The 18,383-nt window shown below is 38.6% G+C and overlaps 1 protein-coding gene across 1 annotated transcript in view; it reads right to left on the bottom strand.

The window, feature by feature from the left end:
• The window catches only part of LOC133665475 (proteasome subunit beta type-5-like), a 19,948-nt gene extending 1,785 nt beyond the window's left edge, over positions 1–18,163 (bottom strand). The window contains exons 1-2 of the mRNA XM_062070779.1: positions 17,877–18,163; positions 15,519–15,825 (exon numbers count right to left, since the gene is read on the bottom strand). Of these exons, the coding sequence (XP_061926763.1) occupies positions 15,519–15,825; positions 17,877–18,101 (532 nt within the window). The 5' untranslated portion in view covers positions 18,102–18,163. The remainder of the gene's footprint in view (positions 1–15,518; positions 15,826–17,876) is intronic.
• Positions 18,164–18,383: the final 220 nt, after the last annotated feature.

The following is an 18,383-nucleotide window of genomic DNA, read 5'->3' as shown; positions in this document are numbered from 1 at the left end:
ACTGAACAAAGAGCTCCAAAAACCTTGAACTTTAGACTGCCATCAGTTTTACTCCCTACACTTAACCATGTGTTTCCTATTGCCTGCAGACTTTGCACCCTTTGTTATATACACATGTTGTGTTTCTAATATAAATACATTTAATAAAGTCAAATACAAATAAGGCAACAAGAGAAGTATCCTACACTTCTCTTTTGTAAAGTAAATCTGAACAGCCGATATGGGCATCTACATCAACTATATGATTTGCCTGTGAAGCTGGACAGGACAAAAAAATTCACTTTAGACCACGACTGTGGTCTAAAGTGTACATACTAGGGGTGTAACGGTACGTGTATTTGTATTGAACCGTTTCGGTACGGGGGTTCCGGTTCGGTTCGGAGGTGTACCGAAAGAGTTTCCACACGGACATATTAAGTAGCGTAACGCACGTTGTGTAAACAATGCACACCGAGGCACAACACACGGCATGCTTAGTTTAGTTTAGTTTATTAAGGATCCCCATTAGTCTAACACCGCAGTGGAGACTATTCTTCCTGGGGTCCAGGCAAAAACATCACACAATCACAAAACAAAAGATTAAAATGCAGTACAACATGATCAAATAATAAAATGTTGTAATACAATGCTAGCAGCTAACGGGCTAGGATAGACTGACCATACGTCCTCTTTTCACCGGACATGTCCTCTTTTGCAGAGCTGTCAGGGCGGAGTTTCTTAATTGCCTCAAATGTCCGGCATTTTGACTTAGGGTTGCGTGTATTTTCAATGTACGTTCAGGGTTAAGAAGGGGTTAAAAACAAAACAGCGCAGCAGCTTTGTTGAGGGAGGGGCAGAGACAGAGAGAGAGAGAGTTATGATAAACATGCATGCGTCGCCAGGCTCTGCTTTTTATCCATAGATTTATCACATTTAATTTATTATCTATAGCAGGGGTGTCAAAAGTGTGCCCCGGAGGCCATTTGCGGCCCACAGCTAATGTTTTAAAGGCCCACGGCACATTCTAAAAATACTATTAAAATAAACAAAAACATAACAAAAGTGAAATAAAAAAGCTTAAAGGTTAAATGTAATTTAGAAAAAGTTGCAATGTTGACTAATAAAACAAAGCTGTTTTTTTTCCTTTCAAACTGTCATTGCTCAAAACATAATATTGAATCAAAATCAATGTTATTATGAATTATTGACCTATCCAAGGTTCCCATTACTTCACATCAAATATTCCACTAAGAAAAAATATTTTTGGTGGAAGATTTTGCAAATTTGGTGAATAAATAACCCCAAAAATTTATATTTTGTTGTTTTCTTACTGTACCGAAAATTAACCGAACCGTGACCTCTAAACCGAGGTACGTACCGAACCAAAATTTTTCCCTAGTACATCCACTTGTAAAGAACATAATGTCATGGCTGCCTTGAGTTTCCAATTATTTCTACAACTCTTTATTTTTTTGTGATAGAGTGATTGGAGCACATACTTGTTGGTCACAAAAAACATTCATGAAGTTTGCTTCTTTTATGAATTTATTATGGGTCTACTGAAAATGTGACTTGGTCAAAAGTATACATACAGCAATGTTAACATTTGCTTACATGTCCCTTGGCAAGTTTCACTGCAATAAGGCGCCAAACAGCTCAATTTTTGGGAACAACAGCAACTCAGCCACCAAGTGGTAGGCCACGTAAACTGACAGAGAGGGGTATAGTGCGAAGACTTTCTGCACAGTCAGTTGCTACAGAGCTCCAAACTTCATGTGACCTTCCAATTAGCCCACGTACAGTACGCAGAGAGTGTCATGGAATGGGTTTCCATGGCCGAGCAGCTGCATCTAAGCCATACATCAACAAGTCCAATGCAAAGCGTGGGATGCAGTGGTTTAAATCACATTGCCACTGGACTCTAGAGCAGTGGAGACGCCTTCTCTGGAGGGATGAATCACGCTTTTCCATCTGGCAATCTGATGGACCAGTCTGGGTTTGGAGGTTGCCAGGAGAACGCTAAATTTCGGACTGCATAGTGCCGAGTGTGAAATTTGGTGGAGGAGGATTATGGTGTGGGGTTGTTTTTCACAAGTTGGGCTTGGCCCCTTAGTTCCAGTGAAAGGAACTTTGAATGAACATTTTGGACAATTCCACGCTCCCAACCTTGTGGAAACCGTTTGGAGCGGGCCCCTTCCTCTTCCAACATGACTGCGCACCAGTGCACAAAGCAAGGCCCATAAAGACATGGATGACTGAGTCTGGTGCGGATGAACTTGACTGGCCTGCACAGAGTCCTGACCTGAACCCGATAGAACACCTTTGGGATGAATTAGAACGGAGACTGAGAGCCAGGCCTTCTCGTGTGTGACCTCACCGATGCGCTTTTGGAAGAATGGTCGAAAATTCTTATTAACACTCTCTGCAACCTTGTGGACAGCCTTCCCAGAAGAGTTGAAGCTGTAATAGCTGCAAAAGGTGGACCCACATCATATTGAACCCTATGGGTTAGGAATGGGATGGCACTTCAAGTTCATATGTGAGTCAAGGCAGGTGGCCAAATACTTTTGGCAATATAGTGTACATTAAAAAAATCTAATAATCAAATGCTTATGCATTTTGATTAATCACAGGTTATTACCCGAATGCATAATGTCAATTAATTTAAAAAAAACGGCCCTCTGAAAGCAGCCATTACTGCGATGTGGCCCTCAATGAAAATGAGTTTGACACCCCTGGTGTATACCGTACAGCCTACATACCATAGGTGTCAAACTCAATTTATGTGGCCCGCGAAAGCTTGGAAAAAATGGGTTTCAATAAAATACTTTTTTTCTTCTTTTTTTTTTAGATTAGATTAGTTTATTTCAAAAGGGACAATGCAATTTCATAAAACACATGACTACACATGGTTAAAAAAAAAAGCCAGAATTAGCCAGTTTTCATCTGTAGTCCCCTGGCCATGATGTAAAACGACAGTAAAATTAAAATTTAAAAGAAAAAGAAGGACTCAATACGTCTACAATTTTGACAGAATTTTTTTTTGCATATTTTAAACTTTAATATTATCTGATCATGCCAACTATATTATAATATACTGTATTGCAAAACTATTTTGGTGAGATAAAAACAAATAAATAAAGATGACAAGTAGATATTTAACTCTGATTTTATAGTTAAATATTAAATTAAATAGTTAAATATCTGCTTGTCATCTTTATTTATGATTTTAAAGCAAGTTATACATAAAAAAATCTAATAATCAAATGCATTTTGATTAGGGATGTCCGATAATGGCTTTTTGCCGATATCCGATATTCCGATATTGTCCAACTCTTTAATTACCGATACCGATATCAACCGATACCGATACTGATATATACAGTTGTGGAATTAACACATTATTATGCCTAATTTGGACAACCAGGTATGGTGAAGATAAGGTCCTTTTTTTTTTTTAAATTAATAAAATAAAATAAGATAAATAAATTCAAAACATTTTCTTGAATAAAAAAGAAAGTAAAACAATACAAAATCAGTTACATAGAAACTAGTAATTAATGAAAATTAGTCAAATTAACTGTTAAAGGTTAGTACTATTAGTGGACCAGCAGCACGCACAATCATGTGTGCTTACGGACTGTATCCCTTGCAGACTGTATTGATATATATTGATATATAATGTAGGAACCACAATATTAATAACAGAAGGAAACAACCCTTTTGTGTGAATGAGTGTAAATGGGGGAGGGAGGTTTTTTGGGTTGGTGCACTAATTGTAAGTGTATCTTGTGTTTTTTATGTTGATTTAATAAAAATTAAAATTAAAATTAAAAAAAAACAAAAAAAAACGATACCAATAATAAAAAAAACAGATACCGATAATTTCCGATATTACATTTTAAAGCATTTATCGGCCGATAATATCGGCCGGCCGATATTATCGGACATTTCTAATTTTGATTAATCTTTATTAATCACAGGTTATTACCAGCATGCATAATGTCAATTAATTTTAAAAAAGCAGCCATTACTGCGATGTGGCCCTCAGTGAAAATGAGTTTGACACCCCTGGTTTATACGATACTGCCCTAATACCATACCACTTATAATATGACAAACAAAATCCGAGGCTGTATTTCTTAGCGAGGCAGTAATGTTGATCTGTGGACAAACGAGACGAGACCAAATACTACACTCCGTTTTGCCTAAATTGCTCCAAAACGTGATGAATCCACAGTCAACTCCAATTTCTAGGAATGATCAGAGAGTAATGTGCGGCGACGTCTCGTCCACAACACTGCGGAGTGCGGATCATTAAAAAAAAAAAAAAAAAAAAAGAAAGATTTTACTTGCTCGTCTCTCACATTAAAAAGGCGCCTGGGTTGCACATTCCCTGCGACAGGAGTGAGAGAGTGTTAGAGATGTGGAGGGCCACTGGCTTTCCTCGGGAGGAGAAATGCGTGGCGTTCCTTTCAACTGACAAATTGCAGCCTCCCCAGCCTGTCGTTAGCTTGCCTTAATAATCATGCACTGCCTGCCTTTTGCATGGGGGTGAATTGCCACTCTTGACACCTGCCTGTTCCATTTGAAAACCGCTCGGAACTTGTTACCAGCACAATGGGGCGGGCGGACAGTTTGGACGGCGGCCTCCCGGGTTGAGCGCCGCAGTTGATGGAAGACGAGGAGAGGCGAGAATAGAATGAGAAAACCAACTTCCCCCCCCCGTTCACCTCGAAGCACATTCTCTGTGTACTTCTGGGAAGGCTGTCCACAAGGTTGCGGGGTGTGTTTATAGGAATTTTCCACCATTCTTCCAAAAAGCGCATTGGCTCTCAGTCTAGTTCTAATTCATCCCAAAAGGTGTTCTATCTGGGTTCAGGTCAGGACTCTGTGCAGGCCAGTCAAGTTCATCCACACCAGACTGTGTCATCCATGTCTTTATGGACCTTGCGTTGTGCACTGGTGCACAGTCATGTTGGAAGAGGAAGGGGCCCACTCCAAACTGTTCCCACAAGGTTGGGAGCGTGGAATTGTCCAAAATATTTTGGTATCCTGGAGCATTCAAAAGTTCCCTTTAGTGGAACTAAGAGGCCAAGCCCAACACCATACCATAATTCCTCCTCCACCAAATTTCACACTCGGCACAATGCAGTTCAATGTTTATTCAATCAATGTTTATTTATATAGCCCTAAATCACAAGTGTCTCAAAAGGGCTGCACAAGCCACGACGACATCCTCGGTTCAAAGCCCACATAAGGGCAAGGAAAAACTCACAACCCAGTGGGATGTCAATGTGAATGACTATGAGAAACCTTGGAGAGGACCGCAGATGTGAGTGGCCCCCACCCCCTCTAGGGGAGACCGGATGCAATGGACGTCGAGTGGGTCTAGCATAATATTGTGAAAGTCCAGTCCATAGTGGATCTAACATAATAGGGAGTATCCAGTCCAAAGTGGATCTAACATAATAGGGAGAATCCAGTCCATAGTGGATCTAACATAATAGTGAGAGTCCAGTCCATAGTGGATCTAGTTAATAGTGTGAGAGTCCAATCCATAGTGGATCTAACATAATAGTGTGAGAGTCCAGTCCATAGTGGATCTAACATAATAGTGAGAGTCCAGTCCATAGCGGATCTAACACAATAGTGAAAGTCCAGTCCATTGTGGATCTAACATAATAGTGAGAGTCCAGTCCATAGTGGATCTAACACAATAGTGAAAGTCCAGTCCATTGTGGATCTAACATAATAGTGAGAGTCCAGTCCATAGTGGATCTAACATAATAGTGAGAGTCCAGTCCATAGTGGATCTAACATAATAGTGTGAGAGTCCAGTCCATAGTGGATCTAACATAATAGTGTGAGAGTCCAGTCCATAGTGGATCTAACATAATAGTGAGAGTCCAGTCCATAGTGGATCTAACATAATAGTGAGAGTCCAGTCCATAGTGGATCTAACATAATAGTGAAAGTCCAGTCCATTGTGGATCTAACATAATAGTGAGAGTCCAGTCCATAGTGGATCTAACATAATAGTGAGAGTCCCGTCCATAGTGGATCTAGCATAATAGTGTGAGAGTCCAGTCCATAGTAGATCTAACATAATAGTGTGAGAGTCCAGTCCATAGTGGATCTAACATAATAGTGTGAGAGTCCAGTCCATAGTGGATCTAACATAATAGTGAGAGTCCAGTCCATAGTGGATCTAACATAATAGTGTGAGAGTCCAGTCCATAGTGGATCTAACATAATAGTGTGAGAGTCCAGTCCATAGTGGATCTAACATAATAGTGAGAGTCCAGTCCATAGTGGATCTAACATAATAGTGAGAGTCCAGTCCATAGTGGATCTAACATAATAGTGAAAGTCCAGTCCATTGTGGATCTAACATAATAGTGAGAGTCCAGTCCATAGTGGATCTAACATAATAGTGAGAGTCCCGTCCATAGTGGATCTAGCATAATAGTGTGAGAGTCCAGTCCATAGTAGATCTAACATAATAGTGTGAGAGTCCAGTCCATAGTGGATCTAACATAATAGTGTGAGAGTCCAGTCCATAGTGGATCTAACATAATAGTGAGAGTCCAGTCCATAGCGGATCTAACATACCGGTAATAGTGTGAGAGTCCAGTCCATAGTGGATCTAACATAATAGTGAGAGTCCAGTCCATAGTGGATCTAACATAATAGTGTGAGAGTCCAGTCCATAGTGGACCTAACATAATAGTGAGAGTCCAGTCCATAGTGGGTCTAACATAATAGTGTGAGAGTCCAGTCCATTGTGGATCTAACATAATAGTGTGAGAGTCCAGTCCATAGTGGATCTAACATAATAGGGAGAATCCAGTCCATAGTGGATCTAACATAATAGTGAGAGTCCAGTCCATAGTGGATCTAGTTAATAGTGTGAGAGTCCAGTCCATAGTGGATCTAACATAATAGTGTGAGAGTCCAGTCCATAGTGGATCTAACATAATAGTGAGAGTCCAGTCCATAGCGGATCTAACACAATAGTGAAAGTCCAGTCCGTTGTGGATCTAACATAATAGTGAGAGTCCAGTCCATAGTGGATCTAACACAATAGTGAAAGTCCAGTCCATTGTGGATCTAACATAATAGTGAGAGTCCAGTCCATAGTGAATCTAACATAATAGTGTGAGAGTCCAGTCCATTGTGGATCTAACATAATAGTGTGAGAGTCCAGTCCATAGTGGATCTAACATAATAGTGAGAGTCCAGTCCATAGTGGATCTAACATAATAGTGTGAGAGTCCAGTCCATAGTGGATCTAACATAATAGTGAGAGTCCAGTCCATAGTGGATCTAACATAATAGTGAGAGTCCAGTCCATAGTGGATCTAACATAATAGTGAAAGTCCAGTCCATTGTGGATCTAACATAATAGTGAGAGTCCAGTCCATAGTGGATCTAACATAATAGTGAGAGTCCCGTCCATAGTGGATCTAGCATAATAGTGTGAGAGTCCAGTCCATAGTAGATCTAACATAATAGTGTGAGAGTCCAGTCCATAGTGGATCTAACATAATAGTGTGAGAGTCCAGTCCATAGTGGATCTAACATAATAGTGAGAGTCCAGTCCATAGCGGATCTAACATACCGGTAATAGTGTGAGAGTCCAGTCCATAGTGGATCTAACACAATAGTGAGAGTCCAGTCCATAGTGGATCTAACATAATAGTGTGAGAGTCCAGTCCATAGTGGACCTAACATAATAGTGAGAGTCCAGTCCATAGTGGACCTAACATAATAGTGGGAGTCCAGTCCATAGTGGGTCTAACATAATAGTGTGAGAGTCCAGTCCATTGTGGATCTAACATAATAGTGTGAGAGTCCAGTCCATAGTGGATCTAACATAATAGTGAGAGTCCAGTCCATAGTGGATCTAGCATAATATTGTGAGAGTCCAGTCCATAGTGGATCTAACATAATAGTGAGTCCAGTCCATAGTGGATCTAACATAATAGTGTGAGAGTCCAGTCCATAGTGGATCTAACATAATAGTGAGAGTCCAGTCCATAGTGGATCTAACATAATAGTGAGAGTCCAGTCCATAGTGGATCTAACATAATAGTGTGAGAGTCCAGTCCATAGTGGATCTAACATAATAGTGAGAATCCAGTCCATAGTGGATCTAACATAATAGTGAGAGTCCAGTCCATAGTGGGGCCAGCAGGAGACCATCCCGAGCGGAGACGGGTCAGCAGCGCAGAGATGTCCCCAACCGATGCATAGGCGAGCGGTCCACCCCGGGTGCCGACTCTGTTCGACATGTACTGTTCTCCAAACCCAGACTGGTCCATCAGGTTGCCAGATGGAAAAGCGTGATTCATCAGTCCAGAGAAGGCGTCTCCACTGCTCTAGAGTCTGGCGGCGACGTGCTTTACACCACTGCATCCCACGCTTTGCATTAGACTTGGTGATGTGTGGCTTAGACACAGCTGCTCGGCCATGTAAAACCCATTCCATGAAGCTCTCTGCGTACTGTGCGTGGGCTAATTGGAAGGTCACGTGACGTTTGGAGCTCTGTAGCAACTGACGGTGCAGAAAGTCTTTGCACTATACCCCTCTCTGTCAGTTTACGTGGCCTACCACTTGGTGGCTGAGTTGCTGTTGTTCCCAAACTCTTCCATTTTCTTATAATAAAGCCCACGGTTGACTTTGGAATATTTAGGAGCGAGGACATTTCACGACTGGATTTGTTGCGCAGGTGGCATCCTGTGAGAGTTCCACGCTGGAAATTACTGAAAGCGGCCCATTCTTTCACAAATGTTTGTAGAAACAGTCTCCATGCCTAAGTGCTGGATTGTACACACCTGTGGCCGGGCCAAGTGATTAGGACACCTGATTCTCATCATTTGGATGGGTGGCCAAATACTTTTGGCAACATAGTGCATGAGTGGTGGAAAAGCGGCGTCAGGCTGCCTGGATGGCGAGGCGTCGTTAGCCACGAGGCGCTCCATTAGTTCACCTGACAGGAGACACTTTATGCGGAGCGCACAGCTGGCTAGTTAGGTGAAAAGCGGCGTGCGCACCAGACTTGAAACCTACGGCCGGACATCTGTCTTGCCATTAAGAATTCACAACCGTGTCAGGGAGCGAAGAAGCGCTGATTTAAGAGAATTGTTGTGTGCCCCATAAACGTATGCAGAGTCATTTCCACTCAAAGCCTCTTCTCTTCCATTTAGCACAAAACAGTCTGGAGTGTAGTACGGCGTTTATTCTACCATTCCATTTGAGAGGGGGAAATAAATGGACTTATTCTATTCCACTTTGTTATACAACCTGTCACTTCTGTTACGTGGTCCCCGCAATGTAATTATGGTTTTATTTTAACTGTATGTACAGCACAGGCCAAAAGTTTGGACACACCTTCTCTTTCAATGGATTTTCTTTATTTTCATGACTATTTACATTATAATAAATAAAGTACCAATGATTGTCACACACACACACTAGGTGTGGTGAAATTTGTCCTCTGCATTTGACCCATCCCCTTGTTCACCCCCTGGGAGGTGAGGGGAGCAGTGAGCAGCAGAGTTGGCCACACCCAGGAATCATTTTTGGTGATTTAACCCCCAATTCCAACCCTTGATGCTGAGTGCCAAGCAGGGAGGTAATGGCTCCCATTTTTATAGTCTTTGGTATGACTCGGCCGGGGTTTGAACTCACAACTAGGGCTGCAACTAACAACTAATTTGATAATCGATTAATCTGTCGATTATTACTTCGATTAATCATCGGATAAAAAAGACAAACTACATTTCTATCCTTTCCAGTATTTTATTGGGGGAAAAAACAGCATACTGGCACCATACTTATTTTGATTATTGTTTCTCAGCTGTTTGTAAATGTTGCAGTTTATAAAAAAATTAAAATTAAAAATAAAAATTTAAATTAAAAAATTGCCTCTGCGCATGCGCATAGCATAGATCCAACGAATCGATGACTAAATTAATGGCCAACTATTTTTATAATCGATTTTAATCGATTAGTTGTTGCAGCCCTACTCACAACCTACCGATCTCAGGGCGGAGACACTAACCACTAGGCCACTGAGTAGGGTTATTGCCGATAACAATATTTTGGTACCGGTACCAAAATGTATTTCGGTACTTTTCGGTATTTTTCTAAACAAAAGGGGACCACAAAAAATGTCATTATTGGCTTTATTTGAACAAAAAATCTTACATACGGTACATTAAACATAAATACTTAAAATAGTGAACATACAAGACAACTTGTCTTTTAGTAGTAAGTAAACAAACAAAGACTCCTAATTAGTCTGCTGTCTATTGTGTCCTTTATCATTCTATTATTTTGTCAAAATGTTTAAGGACAAGTGGCAGAAAATGGATTATTAATCTACTTGTTCATTTACTGTTAATATCTGCTTATTTTCTGTTTCAACATGTTCTATCTACACTTCTGTTAAAATGTAATAATCACTTGTTCTTCTGTTTGGATACTTTACATTAGTTTTGGATGATACCACAAATTTGGGTATCAATCCGATACCAAGTAGTTACAGGATCAGAAATTGGTAGGGATGATGTTCGAAACCGGTTCTCCCGGTTGTTCAATAAGAAAAGAACCGTTCGATAAGAAAAGAACCGATTCCATGGACTCAAATCCCTTTTTGACAACCGGTTTCCATTATCAAGGCCACTTTAGTAAAGAGAAAGAGTTGTTTTTTATTCGAATCCCTGGGAACGAATCCCGTCCCACAAGAAATGCCCTGTGGGACATCACAGGAAATGACGTAGCTCAGTCTAATGACTGAGCTACGTCATTTCCTGTGATGTCACACAAGCAGCAAAAATAATGGACCGGAAAAAACGCCTCAAGGCATGGCTATTCACCTATAGTAATCACAGAGACAGGTTGTTTTTGTGTTACTGTATATATTTGTTTTTCTGAAAAATCCCACTTAATATACATTGGGTAACAACAGTCAATATTTATTTTTTTTATTTTTTTAGGGGGGTAACAGTCAATATTTATTTATTTATTTTATTTTTTTCTTATAAAATAAAAGTGAGCTTTTGTTCAACCAAATATTGTGTTTTTTCCATATACAACAACCTATCTGGATTCGATAAGAGAATCGGTTCGATAACAGGATTCGATAATGGGCTCGAACTCGATAATTTCTTATCAAACATCATCCCTAGAAATTGGTCATATTCAAAGTCATCATGTGTCTTGGGACGTATTTCCTGAGTTTATAAACATAAAAACAAAAAAACAAAAGAAGATTTTGTGATGCAAAAAAATATCAATGTAATCATAGTAGTATCAACCAGATACACTCCTGTACTGGTATCATTACAGTGGATGTTAGGTGTCGATCCACCAATGGCATTTGTTTATATTGTAGCGTCCCGGAAGGGAATTTGTTCTGTAGTGTTTATGTTGTGTTGCCGTGCAAATATTCCCCGAAAATGTGTTTGTCATTGTTGTTTAGTAGCACATGTTGATGACAGTGTCGGCGATGTTCATACGGCCAACCCTTAGTGATGAGCTTCAAGCAGGTGACTACCTCTTGAAGCTCATGGAGAGAATGCCAAGAGTGTGCAAAGCGGTAATCAGAGGAAAGGGTGGCTACTTTGAAGAAACTAGAATACAAAACATGTTTTCAGTTATTTCACCTTTTTTTTTTTGTTAAGTACATAACTCCACATGTGTTCATTCATAGTTTTGATGTGACAATCTACAATGTAAATAGTCATGAAAATAAAGAAAACGCATTGAATGAGGAGAAGGTGTGTCCAAACTTTTGGCCTGTACTGTATTATTAAAGCTGAATTTATGTAACTGAATTTTTTTGAACACATTATTTTTAACATCAAATTATGCTGAGTTTCATTGGAAAAAAAAATAGTTAGGAAAATGTGTGTTTTTGTTTTAATTTAATGTATAAAAATTTGGTGTGTAAAAATTCAGTGTCAAAGAGCAAGACTCACTTCCGGTAAATTAAGACTGAAGCAATCGACCCTGCCTCAGAACCAGCCAATGAGGTGTCAAGTTTAAGTCACGTGACCCAGCACATTTGCTCACATTTTCAGTAGACCCGTAATAAATTAATAAAAGAACCAAACTTCATGAATGTTTTTTGTGACCAACAAGTATGTGCTCCAATCACTCTATCACAAAAAAAATAAGAGTTGTAGAAATGATTGGAAACTCAAGACAGCCATGACATTATGTTCTTTACAAGTGTATGTAAACTTTTGACCACGACTGTATATATGTACACTACCGTTCAAAAGTTTGGGGTCACCCAAACAATTTTGTGGAATAGCCTTCATTTCTAAGAACAAGAATAGACTGTCGAATTTCAGATGAAAGTTTTCTTTTTCTGGCCATTTTGAGCGTTTAATTGACCCCACAAATGTGATGCTCCAGAAACTCAATCTGCTCAAAGGAAGGTCCGTTTTGTAGCTTCTGTAACGAGCTAAAGTGTTTTCAGATGTGTGAACATGATTGCACAAGGGTTTTCTAATCATCAATTAGCCTTCTGAGCCAATGAGCAAACACATTGTACCATTAGAACACTGGAGTGATAGTTGCTGGAAATGGGCCTATATACACCTATGTAGATATTGCACCAAAAACCAGACATTTGCAGCTAGAATAGTCATTTACCACATTAGCAATGTATAGAGTGTATTTCTTTAAAGTTAAGACTAGTTTAAAGTTATCTTCATTGAAAAGTACAGTGCTTTTCCTTCAAAAATAGGGACATTTCAATGTGACCCCAAACTTTTGAACGGGAGTGTATATATATATATATATATATATATATATTTATATATAGATTTTTTTTTTTGTTTGTTTTTTTGTGTGTGTTAATAAATACTAATTGTTGTTGATAAAACCTAATTTTTATTGGAACATTTAAAATTGAGCTGTAATCCAGTTGTTATATTTTTTTTCATTATCACAATTCTGAGTCTTATTTGCAGGTATATCGTTTGCAGTGTGTGTATATATATATATATATATATATATATATATATATATATATATATATATATATATATATATATATATATATATATATATATATATATATATATATATATATATATATATATGGGTATATATATATATATATATATATATATATATATATGTATATATATATATATATATATATATATATATATATATATGTGTATATATATATATATATATATATATATATATATATATATATATATATATATATATATATATATATATATATATATATATATATATATATATATATATATATTATCAGAATTGTGATAATGAAAAAAAATATAACAACTGGATTACAGATAAATTTTAAATGTTGCAATAAAAATTTGGTTTTATCAACAACAACAATTAATATTTATTAACACACACAAAAGTATCAAAAATGGGTACAGTTGAGTACTGGTATCGGTTCTCAGGTACCGGGAATTGGTATCGTATCAGTTCAAATAAGAACGGTGCCCATCCATGAGCAAGCCTTAGATGACATATTAATTTGTACATTATTTTGGAGTTTTTAATCGAATAATTTGAATGAAATGTGACTTTTTTATCACTGGTGAGGAGCGATCACATTACATTCATTCTACGACTGACTTTTATCTGTACCTGTCCCTTCAACCATTGATTGACAGTGCGAGCGCCGACAGCTATTGGGCAAACGCATTGAACGCATACAAGCCGACTGTTACTGTTCACCCAGACACGCCATGCTTTCCAAACAAAAGCAGACATTGATGTCACTAAATGTTCAATACGTCTGCGACCCGATTGTCTCGGGCCAGGATCCGGCGTCCATCCTACTCTTTTAGCTGGCCAGCGGACTCAGCCGTATCGATTTGCCATGCTGCTGTCACTACGGATACCTCTTAGCACACCTTCAGTGGTAATCAGCCTTGTTCTGAGGGGCATAAACTACCCGGTGCTATGCAACAACACATATTAGGCTACAGTGCCATCTAGTGGCAATATCTGCTCACTACAAACAAGTATAATTGGGGTTATATGCATCTGCTTACTTTTTCTCAAGTAAGCATGTAAAATAACTATTTTCTAATTACATTTCAGATATATTTTGAATATAAATTAATACATACAGAAATAATAACCATATAATACCATCAATGGAGTTCAACACAACAATTTAAGAAAAAGAGGAATAGAAGAATAGATAGATTTTCAAAAATGTATGGGCACTACGGTTGCAAAATTCCGGAAATATTCAAAGTTGGAAACTTTCCATGGGAATTAATGGGAATATATGGGAATTAGGGGGAAATTAATGGGAATAAACATTGAATGCAACATGATTATTAGCTAAAACAACCTGATTTAATGCAAATTCAGTAGAATTTCAACCCCGCACTGTGCATTCCTCACATCACATGTGCAGTGCATTCTTCCATCACATGCACAGATAATTCCCAGCATGCTACACACTACAGGCCACACTAGTATTTGGCCCAAGGACTTCATCCAGTCAGGTAGGTGTTAATGATATTACTGGGGTAAATATATTTGATCTATGGTATTTAAGTGTAATAGAGGTGTAATTGCTTGTTACTGTATGACTGCAGACTACTCCAGGTGACTTCCACTCTGGCTAGCTAGCTGTTCTTGTACTTGTTAAATGATTTCGGGGCCAATATCTCTTAGCTAGCTAGGTTTATGTACCACCACAGTCTCATAATGAACCGCAGTGTTTCCACCAAAATATTTGTTAGTTAAGGTGGTGTCTCTCCAGGAGGAGTCACGGACGGAGAAGGGGCTGGGTGGGTGTAAGGAACAGTGTCATTTGGCCTGTCGCCACCATTTCCGTAAAGTAAAAACAAAACACAAAACAGTCCTCGTTACCTGAGATACCAAGTATGTCATTATTTTTGACTTAGTAAATATTGACTTACTAAGACAAAATAATGACTAAGTCAAATTAATGGTTTACTGTAAATAAGCGTTTGGGGAAAAAAAAAAGTTAAAAGTGGGGCCACATGCTGACATATGCTCAACTCATCATGTTTGGGAAGCCTGTAGTTGATTTTTTATTATGTAAATGTTATATTTTTATCAACATGTGATCGCAGGGACCCTGCCAATCAAAACTAGGCTGCTACATTACTAATGATTAATGTAACTATAACTGAAAAAAATAGAACAATAGCAATAGGAGAGACTATTCATCCCTGAACACCTTGGAGTTCATGTAGGCTTTATGATGCACTTACATTATTATATCAACTATCAGAGACAGAAATGCTTCATTTAACATAATGTCCTTTTTTGCTGCTTCAACACAGAAAAAGGTCAAGTGAAATAACTTAGTGGTTAACTGTAGGTCAATAATGCTTGAGAAGCTGGATAGGACAAAAAATAAAAAATAATAATCAAAAAATTGTCAAAATTCCCAAACGTGGTAAATTTCCACCCCTTTGCAACCCTAATGGGGACCCACTGAATTTCCCAGAGACCCACTGAGGTTTGTGTGCATTTACCTGGACCTCGCTTGTCCCAGCCACAGACCATGGTGCCCATGCTGAGTCCCATGCCCTTGTACTGGTACACCATGTTGGCGAGCAGCTTGGAGGCAGCCGCCACCGAGATGCGCTCTTTGTTGCGGAGCTCGTAGACGCGGCACTGGCGGGCCAGCAGGCGCTCCCAGAAGCTGCAGTCTGCGGCACCCCCGGCCATGGTGCCCAGCAGGTAGGGGTTGATCTCGATCACCTTCTTGACCGTCTGCGAGGCGATGTAGGAGCCCGCCGTGGCCCGAGAGTCCACCGCCACGATGACGCCATGCTCAAACTGGAACGGCAGCACATTATAATTCATTTGTACGTTTTGTTTTTTTCTGAATGAGAGTCAGATAGTACATGATAGAGTTGGCGTTACAGACTATACAAATGATATCAATTTGGCTGACGATAAAGCTTTTAATTCTAATGCAATTCCTCGTCCGTTCCCTATCCGGATGTACGGAAACAACAGGTAGGAACTGAAGTGCACGACTGTATAAATAAAATAAATAACAAAATATAACAAAAGTGCTACTTTAAAATAATAATTCAAGCACCCCCCTCGACATCGAAAGGGATAAGCGGTAGAAAATGGATGGATGGATTATTTATATAATAATTACTGCATAACATAAATTAATTTCCATACTTAAATAAGAACGGACCAAATAAATGTTACACAGACGAGCCGCAGTCTAGTCATTAATAATATAAGACGGCCTCTAAAAAGTTTCACTTTCACTATTATACTGCGCAGATATAGACTTCGTACAAATTGAAATTATTAGATATAGTTATTCAAGAGCGAAACAATAAGGTAATCAATTTAACACACATTGCATAACGGTATCAACGATTACGTTTGGTTGCGCCGTGTTGCCGTTTCGCTGTTGATTCTCTGCATGGAGTGAGAAGAGAAAGTAAAAATGAAGAAATTGTCGATAAAACCAGAAGTCACCTCGACAGTATGGCAGTTTTTGGATTTTTTTATTCGGACCGTGGTGCTCATCTTTTCTTAATAAATAATAATAATAAATAATGAAATAAATAACAAAATATAACAAAAAATATTTTAAAATAATTTGATCCAATACTATTTATATAATAATTACTGCATAACGTAAATTCATTTCCATACTTAAATAAGAACGGACCATATAAATGTTACACAGACGAGTCGTAGTCTAGTCATTAATAATATAACACGGCCTCTAAGAAGTTTCACTTTCACTATTATACTGCACAAATTGAAACTATATTAGATATAGTTATTTAAGAGCGAAACAAAATGGTAATCAATTTGCCAAGCATTTCACAAAGATGTTCCAAATTTGATCGGCTCTGATAAAGCTTGGCCGACACAACGGTATCAATATATAATCGCAACAGACACGTTATCTGGTAACCAAGCAAAACAGGAAATGGCGAGTGAGCAATAGGAGGGACACGTTAATCAGCCAATCGCGTAACGGTATCAACGATTACGTTTGGTTGCGCCGTGTTGCCGTTTCGCTGTTGATTCTCTGCAAGGAGTGAGAAGAGAAAGTAAAAATGAAGAAATTGTCGATAAAACCGGTAGTCACATCAACCGTATGGCAGTCTATTGGATTTTTTCCAAACGGACCATGGTGCTTCAGCCCTTTCAACCCTTGTCCGTTCCCTATCCGGATGTACGGAAACAACAACAGGTAGGAACTAAAGTGCACGACTGTATAAATAATAGGAACTAAAGTGCACGACTGTATAAATGAAATAAATAACAAAATATAACAAAAGTGCTCCTTTAAAATAATAATTTGATCCAATATCATTTATATAATTATTACTGCATAACAAATTCACGTTAATCAGCTAATCACGTAACAGTATCAACGATTACGTTTGGTTGCGCCATGTTGCTGTTTCGCTGTTGATTCTCTGCATGGAGTGAGAAGAGAAAGTAAAAATTAAGAAATTGTCGACAAAACCGGAAGTCACCTCGACCGTAAATTCATTTCCATTCTTAAATAAGAACGGACCATATAAATGTTACACAGACGAGTCGTAGTCTAGTCATTAATAATATAACACGGCCTCTAAGAAGTTTCACTTTCACTATTATACTGCACAAATTGAAACGATATTATATATAGTTATTCAGGAGCGAAACAAAAAGGCAATCAATTTAACAAGCATTTCACAAAGATGATAAAGCACTTTATGGATGCTAACATGCTAACAGGGAAACAATGGTGTCCAGTCCGAGATGATTTATTAAATCCTGCTTGGGTAAAACATGAATAATGTTATTAAGTCATATTTAAATAGATAAAATAGCGACTAGATAATTATATGACTTACTTTAAAGGCTAAAGTAGTAGTTCCATGCAGAAACTCGATTTTCCTCTCCAGGCCGTCCTCGTCCGCGGCGCACAGCGGGTTTCTAACGGAAAAGCTCTGGTCGTTCCCGGCCGTGGCTCCGAACCCCAGCTCGCTCAGTCCGGCCCCGCAGCCGAAAGAGGAGCTTTGCCGGCCACCGAAGGAAAAATCCGCAAACTCACTGTTCAACACACTAGCCAGCGCCATCTTTTGGAAAGTGTCCGGCGAGCGAGCGACTTCCGCGGTTAAAGGAGTCGGTGGTGTGGTGTCGTGCTCGCAGCGCCCCCTGCAGCTCTGGAGGAGTATCAACCCATCAACTCCAGGGCGTCGTTATTGCCTATGTAAGTGACTTATGTCCAAAATATATTTTCATTTTATATAGTATAACAATAGTTACTTTTATATATATATATATATATATATATATATATATATATATATATATATATATATATATATATATATATATATATATATATATATATATAT

This window comes from Entelurus aequoreus, linkage group LG14, assembly GCF_033978785.1.
Source record: "Entelurus aequoreus isolate RoL-2023_Sb linkage group LG14, RoL_Eaeq_v1.1, whole genome shotgun sequence".
Classification (NCBI taxonomy): domain Eukaryota; kingdom Metazoa; phylum Chordata; class Actinopteri; order Syngnathiformes; family Syngnathidae; genus Entelurus; species Entelurus aequoreus.
Note: the sequence above shows the minus strand (reverse complement) of the source record. Positions and strands in the feature narration are given on the sequence as shown.